The sequence below is a fragment of the Pteropus medius genome, unplaced genomic scaffold, assembly GCF_902729225.1.
Source record: "Pteropus medius unplaced genomic scaffold, Ma_sr-lr_union100, whole genome shotgun sequence".
Taxonomy (NCBI): domain Eukaryota; kingdom Metazoa; phylum Chordata; class Mammalia; order Chiroptera; family Pteropodidae; genus Pteropus; species Pteropus medius.
In genome coordinates this window covers 15,815,606-15,834,744 of record NW_024355205.1, presented here as the reverse complement: position 1 = coordinate 15,834,744, position 19,139 = coordinate 15,815,606, and the positions used below count along the sequence as shown (strand labels likewise).

Below are 19,139 nucleotides of genomic sequence, written 5' to 3'. Positions count from 1 at the left end.
GCACAGTAACTAATACATTTTCTTCTTGACCAATATTTCTTGGTGTATTTGTCCCCTGACCCACACACACAAAAATGATAGAGTTGGGAAACTTTCTGAATAATAGGAATAAACCTAAATTTAGAAATCTCTGACATAAATGGCAGTAATTCTGCTTTTATGTAATCTTTGAAAGGTTTATAATACCTAAAGGTAAAACCCAATGTCCTAAAGAAACTAGGATGCACATTTTCTTTCTAACTTTAAAAATGGAATTGAATATATTGATACTATCAGAAAGAATGATTTCTTTATACATTGAGTAACTTTTAATTCTTAGAAAAGGGAAGTAAGTTAAATAACATTACAAATAGACAGGTTCAGGGTGACTAAAGAATTATATTGGGTGAATATTTTGAATGTTAGGTTCTTTTTCTTTTTTCAATCTCCAGAAACATTGTTCTGTTAAAAAAATTATCTGAGCTAATAATTTTTTTATGCACTATCTGGTGATAACCTGCTGACCATTTACCTTTGATAAATGACTTACACATAAATGATGCTCAATAAATAATCTTTTGATGAATATATGAGTCTACTCACAAAACGGATGACCATTTCTGTCATCAGAAATCTCTTCTCTTTCCTAGAAATCTGGTATTAAACCAGCAGAATGCTCCAGGCAAACCCAACTCTCATGTTAGTCAGGATGATCAGTGTTCAAGCTTGACTCCTACAATATCTTTGGCCCATTGCTGCTAGGGGATCCCATTTGTTTTATCAGCTAATGTCATCATGAATGGTAGGATCGACTAAATTTTAAAGGTTAGGCCAGGACCAGATTAAATAATAAATGCTGCTCAGGATATTATGGACTGAAATAGTCAATTTTCATTATTTACATTTTACATGTGATTTGTATTTTAAATTCTTGAAACAGACATACATACTTAATTGTTATTTTTATTCTGTGTTCTAATTTTGTCATCGTTTTGGGGTCTACTTGTATCTGCTTATTTTTTTCGAATGTTATTCAATAGGTCTGTGATTTTTGTTCATTTTTAGCTTTTTAAAAGATCACAGATTGGGGGTCTAGGATCTGATTTATATAAAAAAGTAGCACTTACTAAAAACAAGTTTTGAAGTAACTATCTAACTAGGCACTTAGTATAAATAAAAGTTTGTGATAGACAAATAGAAATTATTACTGGTTTTAGTCCTACTCTCACTAGTAGGTACATTGCATAAGAAAAGGCAATTTGGTGAAAATAAAATCAGACCAAAGGTGATAGAGGTCAGCTGATTTTGTCGTATTACTTAAAGCTGCTTTTAAACTAATTTATTGCTTATTTTAATATTTAATATTTAAATATCTACTAGAACATAAAATTTAGTGATTGCTGTGGATAAAGAAAAGCTATAATCTCTCTTAATATGATAAAGAAAAGAAGCATGAGCTTTAGCTACTCAGATATAAGTATGTTTATAGAGCCCAAAAGGAACTTCCGATAGATCAGTGACTTATGTCTTTGAGTCATATTGGTCTTTTTAAATTATTCTCTCATTTGTTTAATTGCTATTGGGCTTAATCACTTAGCCTCTAGCAACATTTTCTTCATGCTCTCTGTTTTTCCTGACATCATTTCCAACCTGTCTCTTGCAAGGGAGTGACCAGAAGTGGGTGTGGTATGCCTTAGCTGGCTCAGCACATCTGCTATTCAGAATTATGTGTCTTTTGAGAGTGGGAATTAACTTTAGAAGACCTGTAAACTAGACACTAAAAAACAGTATGGAATGTAGTTATACTTCATGTAAAGTAGTGTATAAATCCAATATTCCAAATCAATACATATTTGTCAAGTTTTACTTTTGCGAATCTTTCATAACTTATTTGAAATATAAACTACTTATCTTTTAATTTTTCTTATTTGTATATCTAGACGCTGTCATCTGTGAAATTTTCAATGCCAACTCCAAAAAAACTCTCCTCCTAGATCTCTCACTTTCATTCTAACTCTTCAGCCTCATTAAGGCTTCCAATATTCATTCTGATTTTCCCAACCATTTTCTGACTTTACTTAGTTTTCTAGCCTTGATCCCATAGTTAAATCACCTCACATCTTTTTTTAAATAGTTTTATTGAGATATAATCACATGTTACAAAACCCACTCAGTTTAAATGGCATCGTAATGATTTGTAGTAAACCTACTGAGATGTGCAACCTTTACCACATTCAATATTAGAAAAGTTAATTACCCCACAAAGATCCTCGTGCCATTTGCAGTTAAAATTTGTTCTCACCCCCAGTGCTGGGCAACCACTAACCTTCTTTCTCTTTCTATAAATTTGCATTTTTCTGGACATTTCAGATGTATGGAATTATACAATATGTGGTCATTTACATCAGGTTTCTATCACTTATTGTTTTGAGGTTCATCCATGTCGTATCATACATTAGTTCTTGGTTCCTTTTTATTGTTTAACAGCATTACATTGTATGGATATACCACATTTTATTTATTCATTTTCCAGTCGATGGACATTTGAATTGTTTCCACTTGGCGCTTATGAATAATGTTACTATAAACATTCACATACAAGTCTTTGTGTAGATGTATGTTTCATCTCTTTGGGATAAATCCCTAAGTGTGGAATTACTGAATCATATGGTAAATTTAAATTTAACTTTGTAAGAAACTGCTAAACTCTTTTCCAGGTGGCTGCACCATTGTATATTCCTATGAGAAAGGAGGATTCTAGTTTCTCTGAATTCTTGCCAACACTTCTTATTATCTGTCTTTTTATTTGTAGCCATTCTAGTGGGTGTGAAATGGTATCTCATGGTGACTTTTATTTGTGTTTCTCAAATGACCAATGACATTGAGCATCTTTTCATGTCCTTATTAACCATTGCATGGTTATTTGGTGACATATCCATTAAAACATTTTGCCTATGTTTTCATTGGTTTGTTTTGTTTTCTTGTTATAGGATTATAAGAGTTCTCTTATAGTTTGAGTACTGGTCCTTTATTTGAAGCATGATTTGCAAATATTTTCTCCCAGTCCGTGGCTTATGTTTTTATTTTTATAACAGTGTTTGATGAGCAAAAATTGTTGTTTTTGAGGAAGTATAATTTGTCAATGTTTTCTTTAATGGATTGTGCTTTTGGTAATGTATCTAAGAACTCTGCTTAACTCGATTACAAAGATTCTCTCTTGTCGTTTTGTATAAAAGTTTTATAGTTTAAGCTCTTACATTTAGGTCTATGATCCATTTTATGAATGATGTAAGGATCTAAATTCATCTTTTTTTCATGTGGATGGTCAGTTGTTCCAGCATCATTTGTTTAAAAGACTATTCTTTACCTATTGAATTGCCTTGGTGCCTCTATCTAAAATCAATACATTGTGAATGTAGAGAATCATTTCTGGACTCTCTATTCTACTCCATTAATATATATGCCTGTTCTTATGTCAGTACCACACTCTCTCTTGAATACTGTAATTTTTAGTAAATGTTAAAATCAAGAGATGTTAGCCCTCCAAATTTCTTTGTTTTCAAGGTTGTTATGGCTATTCTGAGTCCTTTGCATTTCCATATGAATTTTAAGATCAGCTTCTCAACTTCTGCAAAATAGCCTGGTGGGATTTTGATAGATATAGCATTGAATCGACTACAGATCAATTTGGGAAGAATCACCATCTAAAAATATAGAATCTTTCAATTCATGAACATGAATTGTTCTTTCTATCAAGAGCTTTAGTTCTCTGAGAAATGGTCGTTTTTAGTATACAGTCTGCACTCCTTTTACTAAATTTATTTCTAAGTATTTTGTTTTTTTGATGTTATTATGAGAAGGATTCTTTCCTTAATTTTATTTTTGGAATTGGTAATTACTAGTACACAGACATAAAATTGATTTTTTCTTATGGATCATGTATGCATGTGACTTTGATGAGCCCATTTGTGTGTGTGTGTGTGTGTGTGTGTGTGTGTGTGTGTGTGTGTGTTCAGGATGTTTCTACATAGAGGATGTCTCTAGACAGAGGATGTTTCTGCCTAGAGGAGTTTACTAGTACTTCAGCTCCTTTTACCTCTGCTCATTTAGTCATAATTATCCTTAAAACCCTCAGTCTTCATACTTACTTATAAGTTGTTAATCATCAAGCCCTAAATTCTTCCAATACTAATATAAGTCCTATTTTCGCTTAGACTTCCCTGTGCTACTCATCTCTCAGCTCCTGTGTGTCTTGCTGCATATTTCACACAGAAAGTTAAGGATATCGACACAGGTAGATTTACTGCAAATCAAATGATACTTGAGTTTCAAAATGGCTCACTCAGGACCCCCTTCCAAGGTTCTCAAAGGGCCCCTGGCAAAAGTAAGATGATTTAATTGTAATTGGTTAAAAAGTCTGTCTTTTCTCACTCTGATATCCCCTCTCTTAAACTTCTGAAGTCAGTATTGGAGTAGTCATAGCATTTGGGGAACCGAAAAAGGGAAAGTTGAGTTAGAATACACTACTGTAACTGCCATTTGGTAAGACATTTTAGAATTCTTCAATAACACAAGTGAAGGATTATAGACTAAAAATTTGGATATGTATGAATTTTTTAAAATTAATGGAATAAAAGCATAAATATGAGCAATTCAAACAGTAGAAATTATTCTGTCATAAAGAAACAAATTGTAACAATAATATTTTTCAGATTATATCATGAGCTAATTCATTAAAATAGAGGTATATTTTTAATAAAAGCTTTTGGCTTATTAAATAATTCATTCAGTGAAGAGAAGTTAATTATTTTAATACATTGGAGAAATATTAAGCCTCTTGCTAATGTGACAAAATCTACTAACATCACTGAATATAACATAAAAATCATATTATACCACTTCAAGGACATCTAAGATAAACTGGTTCATTAGTTTATTATTTTAAAGATAATTTGACCAGTCATTTTTTCAGAAAACTTGAAATGCTAAAAATCTTAAAATTATATATGAAAAATATTGGATAAAGATTTTTCCAAATTTGACAGTGCTTAATATTTGCACGGCATTACCAATAATAAACTACGAAGCTGAAAGAATCTTTTTAAACTATCAGTAATAAAAAACTAATGGCAATGCTATATGAAAGCCTATGTAATCTTTATATTCTTGCCATATAAAGCATTATTATAAAATAATTCTCATATGGAGAGGTACTTGTAGAGTATGTAGCCAAAAGTTGTAAGCAAAAAGTATTTTAGAGCTGTTGCTTATTAAAAAGTTATATTGTTTTCCTGTATTTTGTGATGAAATTTATCAACTTAAAAGTTTTGATTTTTAAATTTAATTTTTTCTCATTCTATAAATAATTATACACTTTTAAACCTAATTTTGTAAGTCATCATTTTTACATATTTTCTTCAAGAAAGTCCTCCCTGCACCTACCACCGATCATATAAGATTTAGGCCTCAGAAAATAAATCTGCTCTTAGCTAACAATTTTGAATATTCTGTTTCCTACAGAGGCACATGCATCCACATCCATTCTTTTCTGTTAAATGTCTCTGTAGGCCCTGTACATGGCTTGCTCCCAGCAGCTGCCTTACACTAGGCCCATTAGCCCTTTAAGCTTGACTTAGTTCATACTTCTTATCTCCCAGTCTTACTAGTTCCTGCCTCCACATTCAGACTTCACATCCTCACTTTTGTCTTTCATTTAGTGATCTATTTGGACTCTTTCTCTACTTTTTTAAATTAGCATCTCTTCTAGCTCCCAGCTCTGCTTGCTGACTGAGGCATCCCCTGTGGCTTCTGATCACTCAGGTGGACCTTAATTACCTCACAGAATGACACCGCCCATCTTCTTCGTGGCAGAGGCTAATCTTTCAGCCTCTGCTTTACACCCAGCCTTTCAAGGACTTTGCATAAGAAATGAGCGCCTCGTTTGTCTGTGATTTTACCCTCTATGACTGCACTCATACTGTCTGCCCAGCTGTGTACACATTCAGGTGTCTTTCAGCCTAACAAACCATTCTACTTTGTATCTTCCTCTTTCTCTCCTTGCCACCTCAGTCAAGATTCTTGATCGCTGGTACTACATAACCCTCTGTTTACTCATTTCTGCTTTACTGCTCAGTTCTTTCCTACCTAATGCCTCTCTCTGAGATCACCAAATGTCTCCTTAATACCAAATACAGTGGGCTCTTTTAAGCCTTTACCTGAGGCATTAAACACTGAACACTACTTTCTTCTTGGAAATCTCTCATCCACTGGCTTTTCTGATAGTATTCTTTTAACTTTACTTCTAACTCACTGGCTGCTACTCCTTAGTTTCCTTTGAGGGATTCTTTTCTGTTTTAGTCCCATAAATGTTATGGGACTAAATGTTTTATCCTCAGCACTTTTCACCTCTTCATTCCTCCAACTGACTGATCTATTTTTTTCATTCATTCATTCATTCATTCATTCATTCTTTCTTTCTTTCATTTGTCAATATTTGTTGAGCACTTACTATGTGGTAGGTACTGTGCTAGATGCTAGGGAGACTGTGATGAACAAGAAATATATAATCTCTGCATCATAGATCTTAGTCTACTCGGGGAGATAAATATTAACCAAATAATTAGTCCCATTGCTTTAGTCATCATGTTTTTACTGATAACTCCTAGGTCTGTGTGTGCAGCTTGCTTGATTATTAGGTAAATTATAGCCAGGACATCTGAAGTAATAAAAATCACTGAGATGGCAAAAAGAAAAAAACAATGTGATTACTTTGAGCTGAGGCATTTCATGAGGCAAAAGCACTGAATCGATCACTTTTAAAGATTTTGTTTATTATTACCCCAGGTTTTAAACTGTCTATAGAACCATAGACAGTTTAGGATGCAGGAAGGATGCTAAGAATCTGAGATTCTCATTCAGGTTCTATGACTAAGATACCTTCAACATAATGTTCTTCACTAAATGTTTGCTGTTAAATTAATTTTAAAAGATTAATACAATAAAATATGTATGAGAATAGCTATCTTTCTTTATAGTTAAAATGATAACACAATGGAATTGAGTTGGGGTGACCATATACTTCAGTCTTCCTGGGATATTTCCAGTTTATATCTGTTATGTCAGCAAAATAAAAACTTCACCTCTTTCACTTCCAGAATTGTCTAGATTTAGACAGTAGATTATGTGGTCACTCTAAGCCCATTTCTCAAAGAAAACTGTTTTTTAAAGAAATATTTGTTATTATGCTTGCTATTTTTAAAAATTCTATTTTTTTTTAACTTGCTTGCAGTAAAAGATTGACGGAGTACAAATATTCCTGGGATAAGATTCTTTCATTCCTTACTTTTACTAAAAGGGAAATAACCAGTATAAAAAATGAAGTACATGATCATTTTCAAAACTGGACTTCACTGAAAGGAGAAGTTTTTCTTCAAATTAAAGCCATAAGTGAAAAAGCCTTGACAGGTTTGTTAAATACATATAGAATATAATCCTCTCTTCTTTTTTTGTAAATTGTGCATCATAAATAATGAAATAATGATATTTTTATTTTATGTGATGGGACTTATGATTCACTTTAAACTTGTTATTGGTTAGCAGACTAGATGGTTATTATGATCTGTTTGAACCCTGAAAATCAATAAACATAGGCTGATCTAAGATAAGCAATGATAAATCTTCCTTCCTCCCTCCCTCCTCCCTCCTCCCCTCCCTCCTCCTCTCCTTCCTCTTCCCTTCCTTCATTCCTTCCTTCCTTCCTTCCTTCTTCCTTCCTTCCTTCCTTCCTTCTTTCCTTCCGACATTAGTTAATGAAATCCAGTAAGTTTCAGGAGTACAATTTAACAGTAAGGCATATATATTGCATTGTGTGTTCACCTACCCTAGTTAGATTTATTTCTGTCACCACGTATTTGACCCCTTTCACCCCATCTACCTCCCCCCTCCCCCACCCCCTACACTCTCCCTCTGGTAACCACTAGTCTATTGTCCATGTCCATGAGTCTTTGTTTGTTTGTCCTGTTTGTATGTTGCTTTTAGGTTTATATCCCACGTATAAGTGATATCATGGTTTTCAACTTTTTCTGTCTGGTTTATTTTGCTTAGCATGATTATCTCAAGTTCCATCCATGTTGTTACAAATGGCAGTATTTCATCTCTTCTTATGGCTGAGTAATATTCCATTGTACTTATGTTATGTTATACGGCTTTTTTATCCAATCATCTATCATAGGACGCTTTGGTTGCTTCCATATCCTGGCCACTGTGGATAAATCTATTCTCGAGCTGTGGCCAGAACTTGGTTATTCCTGTGACATGTAGTAATTTATATTTAAAAATTTTTTTTTTAATGGCTGAGTAGCTCATATTATATCAGCTTTCTCACATATAACAACAATAAATTCTGTATAAAATAACTACCTAAAAACACTAGAGAGGGACCAAAACCAAACACACATGGAGGAAATGTCAAAAATTGAAAAAAGACATCTTACTAAGTGAAAGAAGCCAATCTAAAAAGCTACATACTGTAAGATTCCAACTAAATGACATTCTGGAGAACGTGAAACTATGGAAATAGTAAATAATAGATCAGTGGTTGCCAGGGTAGGAAGGAAAGATGAGTAGGTAAAACACAGAGGATTTTTAGGGCACTTATTATTTTATATGATATTATAATAGTAGATACATGTTGTTATACATTTGTCAAAACCTATAGAATGTATAACTCCAAGAGTAAATTCTAATGTAAACTATGGATTTGGGGTGATAATGATGTGTCAGTGTAGGTTCATTGATTATAAGAAATGGACCTCTCTGGTGCATTATGTTGAGGGAGGTTATGCATAATTGGGGGCAGGGATTATATGGGAAGTCTCTGTGCTTTCTGCTTAATTTTGCTATGAATCTAAAATTGATCTAAACAAGTCTAATAAAAAATATTTTTAATTAAAAGAAAGAAGGACAAATTAGTAATTGATAGTTGGTCATGGGCATGGGTAGTGCAGCATAGGGAATGCAGGCAGCAGTTATATAATGGTTAGGTATAGAGCCATTTATATTTACCTATAAACCATTTATATTTATATATAAACTATGTAAATGTCTAACCAATGTACTGTACACTTGAAACTAATAATAAAATTAAATTTTTAAAAAGTAATTTAAAAAAGGGGATTGGCACTGGGGGAATTCCCTGTTTTTTGTTTGTTTGTTTGTTTTTGTTTTGTTTTTTAAGGCTGTTAGGTTGAGGGTGGGTATAGTGTGTTCCATGCAGTAAAGCCAAAACTCTGATAAAAATATGTAGTCTGGCTTGAAAACTGGAGGACAGAGATCAAGGCAGCCCCAGCCTTTGAGGAGTAAGAAGATACCCCAAAAAAGACATAGTTAGAGAGGGAGAGCTCAAATCTTGTATATAAAATCTTTCCAAATCTCTGGCTTATGTGTGAAATGCACGTGCACAGGAAAGACTCTAAGCAGCCCATCTAAGGCTAAAGTAATTGATATTTTAGCTGCCACCTACCCTAGGGGAAACAGATTTTACAGTTTAAGTTCATCCGAGTTAACTACTCATTAAAATAATATACAAATTCAGTACTATTTCGAGGAGCATAACAGAATCCGAAGTCTCCATAATATAACATCCACAATGTTCATGATACAATCCCAAATTACTTGATCTGGGAAGAAACACAAAAATATGGTCCATACTCAAAAGAGTAGATGATCAATAGAGAGCAATCCTGAGTTGATCCAATGATATAATTAGCTGACCAGAATTTTAAATCAGCTGTTAACTGATATAAAGCTGTTCAATGACCTAGAGGAAAATAAGATAGTAATGAAAGAAAAGATAGAAAATCTCAGCAAGAAATTACTGAAAATTGGACATTCAAGAATTGAAAAATATAGTATCTGAAAATAAAAGTTTACTGGATGGACTTTTATAGCATATTATGATTATAAAAAAAAGAACCCGTGAACTTTAATACAGATCAATAGAAATTATTTAATTTGAAGAAGAGAGATAAAATAAACATTGACAGAAATGAATAGAATGCCAGGGTCCTCAGGAAGGATTAAAATGCACCATAAATGATAAATATGGGTAAATATTGAAGACTTTTTCCCTGTGGAGTTTTAAAAAATTCATATGCTAAAAATAAGAATTATAATATTGTGGGACTTATGAAGTATGTTGATTTAACATATGACAACTAGAACATAAAGGATAGCAGGAGGGGGTAAATAAATCCGCATGGTTGCACTCTTTATGTATTTTATGTGATGTGGTGCAACATCCATTTTATGTAGACTAAAAAGTTAAGGATGTATAATTCTCACAGCAACCACTAAAAAATAAGCACCAAAAGATTTTAAAAAACAATAAATAAATCAAAATGTAACTCTTTAAAAATATTCACACAATGGAGAATTAATATCACCTGATTCTAAGATTTATTATAATGAAGTTACAGTGTAGTACCAGCCTATTGATCAACAATAGATCAATGAAACAAATAGCCTGGTGTATGACCCCTATTTAAATTATCATTTCACTTTTGACAAAGGCACCAAACAATCCAATGGTAAAAAAAAGGTCTATCAGTGAATCGTGCTGGAACAACTGAATACCCATATGAGAAAATATACCTTGCTTCCTATATTACATCATACATAAAAATTAAGATAAATCATAGGACTAAATATAAAAGCTAAAACTATAAAAGAAGAAACATAGGGAAATGTCTTCATAAAGTGGTAGTAAATAAAGGTTTTTTTGGATAAGATAAAGAAGTAAGAACTACAAAAGAACTTCATATAATTAAAAACTCTGTTCATCAAAAGATGCCACTGAAAAAAAATGAATAGATAAGCCACAGACAGAAAAAAGACACTTTATAAGGAAAGATATACAAATGGCCAGTAAGAACATGAAAAAGTGCTCAACATTATCAGTCATAAAGGAAATGCAAATGTCACCAGTACATACCCACTAGATTGATTAAAATGAAGAAGATCAACAATAAATGTTGATGAGGAAGGAGAGCAACTGGAACTCACTTATAATGGAGGAGAATATAAAATGCTAGTCACTTTGAAAAAGGTTTGATTTTTTTATAAAACTAAACCTACATCTATGTGGTGACTCTGAAATTCTCTTTGGTATTTATTCCGCCCCCCCCCCTCAAAAAAAAAATTGAAAACATATGTCTACAAAAATACTATAAGAATATTCAGCAACTTTATTCAAGCTTTATCAAAAATAGCTTTAAACTGGAAAAAGGCCAGCAGTAGATCAATAGAATGGATTATTTAATAATAAAAAGCTGAGTAAACAGTGAAATAAAGAAGAAATAGCAGATAATACAATTAACTTGGATAAACCTAAAAATTTTGTGCTTCCTGAAAGTTAACCTTATACAAATGATACACATTGTATGACACCATTGGTATGATGTTCTAATATAGGCAAAACTAATATATTGTGGAAAAAAATCAGAACATTAGTTATCTTGGAGGGGAGGATTGACTGGAAGTGGGGCACAAGGACACTTCCTGTGGTGATGATAATGCTCTCTATTTTGATAGAGGTTTGTGTTGTATAGTGGATGCATTTGTCAAAACTTACCTAATGGTACATTTGATATTTGTGAACTTCGTATGTAAATTGTACTCAAAAATAAGAAATTTGTGTATTGAATGCTAATTATTGATGTGCATGCTGAAGTGTTTAGGAGTAAAGTATATTGATGTCTGCAACTTATCTTGAAATGCATAAAAATATAAGATGGATAGATAGCTATGTAAAGCAAACAGTAATATATTAACTGAAGAATCTACATAATGTGTATATTTGTGTTCATCGTGCAATTCTTTCAACTTTTCTGTATATTTTAAAATTTTTGTAGTTAAATGTTAGAAAAAAGAAATCATTCTAACCATACAACTTCAATTTGCTAATTTTGTTACATGATAAGTGCTTTCAGGAAATGAGTTTGTATATGACGATATCTTTTTAAATTTTTTAATTAATTTTAAGAATTAGATTTAGACAAATATAAATCTAACAATCATGTTTTCAACTGCAAAAATAAATAATTTTTAATACTTTTTCTTTTAAAAAAGAAAAATATATTTTAAATAAAATTTATACTTTAATGTATATGCACGCATGAATTATATTTATTACCTTTCCATTAGATTTTAAATTTTACATAGATGGTATCATATTTGTAGGTATACTGTGAACTTGCTTTTTTCATTCAGTGATGTTTTTGAGATCAATATTAACATAAATATTATATATATGTTAGTATCTTACTTCTCCCGGAGGCAGGCATTGAATCAAGATATGAGTATAGGTGGTTTATTTGGGAAGTGAAAATAACCAGATAAAGGGAAAAAAAGGCAAGTAACAAAGGTTACCCCACTGAATGGACATCTGGAGCTTAATCCCAGGAGGGAACTCAGAAATGGTTTAAAACACATGTCTCATAATTCTCCACTCAAGGAGTGAGGGAGCTTGGCATCAGCTCCCAAGAGTCATTGGTTCCCAAGCAGTTCCTTGGCACTTCTAGCCTACCATGTGGTCGGCAAGTTTCTTTTTGTAGTTCCAGGAAAAAGATTCATCTGCACAGAGGTGCAGGTACTGGGAGTTAGAAGTTAGAACACTGAAAGGTCTAGGATATATGGGCAGGGCACTGACATTGTTTGCTACAGTTTTAATAATATTGATATACTTTACAGAATTGTCTTTCGTCATATAAACACACAGTGACCCTTGAACAACACAGCACAGTGACCCCTGCAATAGAAAATACGCGTGTAGCTTTTGAATCCCTCAATATGTAAGTTGTCCCTCAGTATTTTCAGGGAATTGGTTCCAGGAACAGTGGATACCAAAATCCTTGGATGCTCAAGTCTCCTATATAAAATTGCTTAGATGAGTGCATTACAGTAAGCCCTTTACATCTGTGGACTCTCAACCACAGATCAAAAACAGTACGAATATTTATTGAGAAAAAAATCGACATGTAAGTGGGCCTATGCAATCCAAAACCCTGTTGTTTAGGGTCAACTGTACTATTTTACTCATTGTTTCCATTCTTTGAGCATTCAAATATCTTTTTATAGATTTTTTTTTAGATTTTTTTTTCTTTCTGGTAAATACTTGGGAATGGAATGACTGGGTCACATGGCAGGTATATTTAACTTTTTAAGAAACTACCCAGTGGTTTTCCATAGTTCTTGTTCCTTTCAAATTCCTACCAGTAATGTATGAAAGTTCCAGTTGCTCCAAATTCTTGTCAACACTTTGTATTGTCATTTTTCTACCTTTAGCCATTTTAATATGACATGTTTGAAGGATATTGATCCACATTTATAATAGTCTTCTTGATAATTTCTCATTTTTGAGTGTCTTGTTGCATCTTATTATAGAGTAGTGACCTCATAATGTCAGGAATGAGTAATTTAATCATACCAGAATAGGAGAAGCTTCAGCTCTACCAGTTTTTGTTTTCATTTATGTTGCATTATTATTATCTTCTCTAATCCATGATATCTTTTATGATATCTTTTAATCCAATTGTCTTCTTCGGGACTGTTTAGTAAACCTCATAAGTACACATAGACCTGTAGTATATTACAATTGCAGAAAGAGACAGAAAAAGCAAAGAGGAGTAATACTTCTCTCTCAGAAAATCCCACTCACTTTACTTTCACCGAACATGACCCATGGTCATGACTGTGCGATATATGGACAGAGAGAGGAACTTTAGGTTAATGAAAGGAAAATAGGTTAAAGGACTCCCAGAACAAGTATTTGCCCTTTCTTGTGGTTTAAGTCTTAGTTCAAATGTCACCTCCTCAGAGAAGTCTTTGTTGGCCACCCTACCTAAAGTAGTCTCCCCTTATACTTTATTCTGTTTTGTTTCATTTTTAATGTTTATCACTGTCAGAAATGTTCTTATCCATTTACTGATTTATGTGTTTACTGCCAGTCTCCTCTTACTAGGCTGTAATCTTCAGGAGGACAGGGATTTTGACTGCTTTGCTGAATATTGTATTTCTAGTGTTTTAAGAGAATTGTACCTGTTACATAGTAGGTGCTCAGTGTCTGCTGTGAACTTGAAATGGTAGTAAACATACATTTAAGTTTTAATACCGAGGTTACTGATAATATTAATGTTCCTGTTTTAACTCGTTTCCTGTTTGCCTGGAGAATATTCTCTGGCAGCACTTGTGGCTGCAGTCCTAACCTTACTCCCAAAGTTTGCCACTAAATATCTTGCTTTTGTTATTATTTTCACATTGCTCTAGTATATTGATAGTCTTTGGAAACAAATGACATCATTTTATTTATAGCATTCTGTTTTTAGTAGTAGTATTTCCATTTATAAAATATAATAATTCTCTATCGCTGAAAATGTCAAATCCTAGAAAACACAGCATTCCTACATGTGATGTTAACATCGTTCTCAAATAGTTGTTAGCCGAAGATTCATTTGATGAATTTAATTTATATATACATTTCTGTTATATTAGAATTAAAGACAAGTTCTTTTTAGAAATGACCCTAAGAACAGTTTTTATATTTTATTTTTACATTGAAAATCAGTCAGATTTTCTTCAGCCTCAAAGAGCACGTTTATGTAAAATTAATGCTGGCAGTGAGCTGCACTTTTTTTTTTTTTCTAAATGGGAAATGGGTTAAACTTCTGAGTTTTTTCTAAATGTTTTTTGTAATGCTCAGGTATTACTTCTATAATCTGGAGAGAGGAAGTGAGGAGAGAGGAGAGGGCTCGTTTATGAGTGATACTTGCCTGAAAGCCATGGGTTGCTATCAGTACTAAAATTTTAATCTGATTTTAAAACCAGTTTGAAAGTTGTTTATTAAACTTATAAGGAGGCAAATACAAAAACTTAATAATTATGTTTCCCCCAAGTCAAGTGCCTTTAAGTATTTTTCTGAGCATAAACGTAAAACAGCCTTGATGTAAAACAGAAAATACAGAAGAAGAGCAAAGAATGCAGTAAACATCAGCTCATTACATTATACTTTTGGTATAAACTTTCTAAACATTTTTTTCTGTGCATAGATATATACACTTAATATTATATCATGGTGATGTAGTCATGCCAATTAACTATGTAAACTTTATTGACATATTTCTTTACAGGAATGTATCTTATTTAACTGGTTTTCTATTCATGGACATTTAGGTTGATCATAGTTTTGCTTTTATAAATAAGGCTTCAGTGAACATCTTTATAAATGCATTTTTATAATCTTGTCTCATTTTTTTAATGTAGTTAATTTCTAAAAGTGGAATTGAAGAGACAGTGTAAGCCTGTTTTGTTTTTCATTTGCAGGTAATATTACGTTTTACATTTTATCTAACACGAGGAGACAGGAGTTAGTTTTCAACCCTTAACTTTAACATTTGCCTTTACAGTAAATCACATCACTTTTACCTCAGAAGCAGGAAGGCTGTTAGAAGAGATGATTGCAGAAGCTTAGAGATGGAAACACAAAAAATGAGACAGTGTATTCAGTTACTGAGCGAGAGCTTAGTGAATGCGACAGACTGCTGTGTGAAACTACCGCTGCGTTAGTGAGGATTTTCTCCTCCTTCTACAGAACTTTCTCCTTACTTAATGCTATCAGCACAATCAAAGCCCCAGGGCATAGTTATTCAAACATGTACAAGTATATGCAAGGCTCCAAAGGTGCTGATACTTGCTTTTTTATAGTTTCTTTGAACAATTTGAACACACTTTGAATTTAGCAGTAGTAAATATATAAATGTGCCCACTTCACAACACAGAATTTTAAGTTAAGAATCTATACATAGATTCAGAGAAAATAAATTATGTGTAATGCTTTTAAAGGTTAATTTTTGTAAAGCTTGAGGAACTATCATGTCCATACAAAAAAATGACCAAGAGCCTAGGAAGCATATAGATCCACACTGTCCGATATGGTAGCCACTAGCCACGTGTAGCTATTGAGCATTTTAAATGTGGCTCTAGCTTCTTATTGAAATGGTAATATTTTAGATATGTGGAGTTAAATAAAATACACTACTAAAATTAATTTTATCTGTTTCTTTTTTACCTCTTTAATGTGGCCACTAGAAAATTTTAAAGTATTTGTGTTGTTTTCATTATATTTCTGTTGGACAACACTGGTATAAATAGTGAAATGAACTTTTTTGCACTTTAAAAATGTCATAATTACATTTCTGTTTATTATCTATTTCCAAAAATTGTAAGGACTTAACATGAATTATAGCTGAAGAATACTTTAAAAAATCACTCTCTAAATCTTAGCTTGTCAATGTTTCTTATTTCTAATTTGTTGTCTTGACTAAAGTTTATTAAACCAACTCTATCAAAGTCCATAATTAGAACTTGAGGCAGAAATCCGGAAGAATCTGGAGGGAAATATGGGATCCTTGGTAGTTTTGCCCTTTTACAGAGCCAAGCACTAGGTCTGGAGGAGGATCATACAACCAGTGTGTCTGTGCCAGCCTGTGCTGGCCTATTGGTGTTGTTGGCATCAATTCTTAAATACTTAAAGTTGTATAGGAATCCTAAGGGAAGGGGGCCAAACCAGAGAGCCAGTTTACATCCTGACTCTACCACTTACAAAAAACTGGGTCTCTATGTCCTCATTTGTAAAATGAGAAATTGTGCATGCATGTGTATACACGTGTACATACATACACACAATAATATATGTAGCACAGTAAGGAATCAAGATGTTATTATTGCTTTATTCTTTTTATTCTAAAGTCCATGTTTCTTTTGTTCTATTAAATTCTCATTTATCCTATACAAGTATTCATTGTGGTAGGCTTGTAGCCCTAAATAAGGGAAAAAAATTAATGCTCTTCACCTGCAGTTTAAATATAAGTGTGTATATATACATATATTTAATTTTAAATTAAAAAATTTTAAATATATATTAAGACTCACATAAATATGCCCAACTTATTTATGACAAGGGTGCATAGCAATTCAATGGAGGAAGGATAGCCTGGGCTTTTCAACAAATGGTGCTGAAGTAATTGGATACCCATAGGCAAAAGAAAACAAAAAAGATGAACCTTGACCTAAACCTCACACCTTATACAAAAATTAACTCAAAATAGATCACAGACTAAATGTAAAATATAAAACCATAAAACCATAAAATGAGACTATCTTTGGGAACTAGGATTCTTATAGTTGAACTAAAAGCATGGTACATAAAAGGAAAAATTGATAATAGGACCACAACAAAATTAAGAACTTTTGCTTTGTGAAAGACCCTGTTAAGAGGTTAAAATGACAGGTTACAGACTGGAAGAAAATATTGGCAAAAAGCACATGTCCAACAAAGAACTTGTATCTAGAATATATAAAAATTTGCAAAACTACATTTAAAAAAATTCAAATTAGGAAATGGGCAAAATATATGAGCAAATATTTCACCAAAGGGGTTATACAGATGGCAAATAAGCACACACAAAAAATATTCAACATCATTAGCTAATTAGGGAAATGCAAATTGCAACCATAATGGAACACTTCTATACATCTATTGAAAAGTCTAAAATTTTAATTGATCATACCAAGTGTTGGCAAGGTTGAGGAAACTAGATCTCTCAGTATTGCTAGTCAGAAAATAAAATGGTGCAGCCATTCTAGAAAATAATTTTGCAATTTTCTTTAACACTAAAGATGCACTTAACCACATGACCCATCAATTGTAGTTTTGGACATTTATCTGAGAAAAACGAAAACCTATGTTCATGCCAAAACCTGTACATGAATGTTCATGACGGCTTTATCCATACTAGCTAAAAGTATATACAACCCAAATGTCCTTCAATGTATGAAAGGTCCTTGAAGTAATTATTAAATTTAAATGGTTGTGTTCTCATCCAATATGACTGGCATCCTTATAAAAAGAGGAAATTTGGAAGCAGATACATGCAGAAGGAAGATGATATGAAGACACAGGGAGAAAACAACCATCTATAAGCCAAGTAAGGAGGCTTGCAACCAGTCCAACCAGGCCTTCAGAAGAAACCAACCCAGCTGACACTGTGATCCCAGACTTCTAGCCTCCAGAACTGCGAGCAAATAAATTTCTATTGGTTAAGCCACTAGAGTTAAGTGCCAGTCCGCGGTACCTTGTTACAGCAGCCCTGGCAAACTAATGATAAATTAAACCCCAGATATATCGCACAACATCATTCAGATACTTTAAAAGAATTTCACATTAAAATTAATTTAGGTCTTAAAAGCAAAATCCAAAATAGAAATAACATTACTAGAAAAGGGCATTGCTAAATATTTTCTTGCTGACAAAGTATGCTGAATATTGAATAGCAGATGTGAGTGAAATATTTTCTGTTCTTCTAATGAGTGGCTATCACTTCATGTCATCAGTATTTTTAAGTTTAAATGTTCATAAATTAAGTTTTCTTAAACCAGAGCATACCTATTTTAATAAAAGAAATTTCAGAAAAAAATAATATTTTACCAATGCAGAATATTTTAGCAAGTGTGGCATCAATTGCTTTCACCCTCTAACAATTGACTGAATAGTTCTTGAACTTTTAAAATTCAAGTCCTGAATTAGGCTTAGAAATGTAGTGCACATTTTTCATAAAACTGATAAAATTAGGGATAGAATAGGCTTATTTGCTTATCCTGTTAAAAATGTCCCTTCTTTTGGTTGTGTGTATTTACTACCTTACCGGTCAGACATTAAATAATCTGGGCTTCAAAATGCTTGCCCCTGAAGTAAATGGCGAGGTAAGGCAAGCACATACTCAGAATCTTCAGCTGGTGATATACTAGAAACTATTTAGAAGCTTTGTTCAGTAATGCCTTTATGCCTTTCATAGGTATTTATTGAACCGCTTGCTAATCTAGGATGTTGTGCTAGAAATTATGCTGGTAATTAAATATTACCTCTGGCCTAAAATAATTTATAGTCCAATAGTAGATCACATGTGCATATGATTGGTACAATAGAAATGATATGAGTTCCAGGAGGATTGAGGTCACTTCTAGATCGGATCAGAAAAGATTTCCAGGCAGAGAGGTCACCCATGAGCGGTGGCAGGCCTAACATAGGAGGTTAGAAGGACTTTCTTCAT

At 32.8% G+C, this 19,139-nt stretch overlaps 1 protein-coding gene across 12 annotated transcripts in view; it reads left to right on the top strand.

Annotated features, from left to right (window-relative positions):
* The window catches only part of LEKR1 (leucine, glutamate and lysine rich 1), a 169,237-nt gene that overhangs the window by 55,894 nt on the left and 94,204 nt on the right, over window positions 1-19,139 (top strand). For 11 of the 12 annotated variants that reach the window (XM_039857987.1, XM_039857986.1, XM_039857988.1 and 8 more), the window contains one exon: window positions 7,268-7,443. In XM_039857987.1, the coding sequence (XP_039713921.1) occupies window positions 7,268-7,443 (176 nt within the window). The remainder of the gene's footprint in view (window positions 1-7,267; window positions 7,444-19,139) is intronic. The other variant, XM_039857981.1, reaches the window with a different exon arrangement.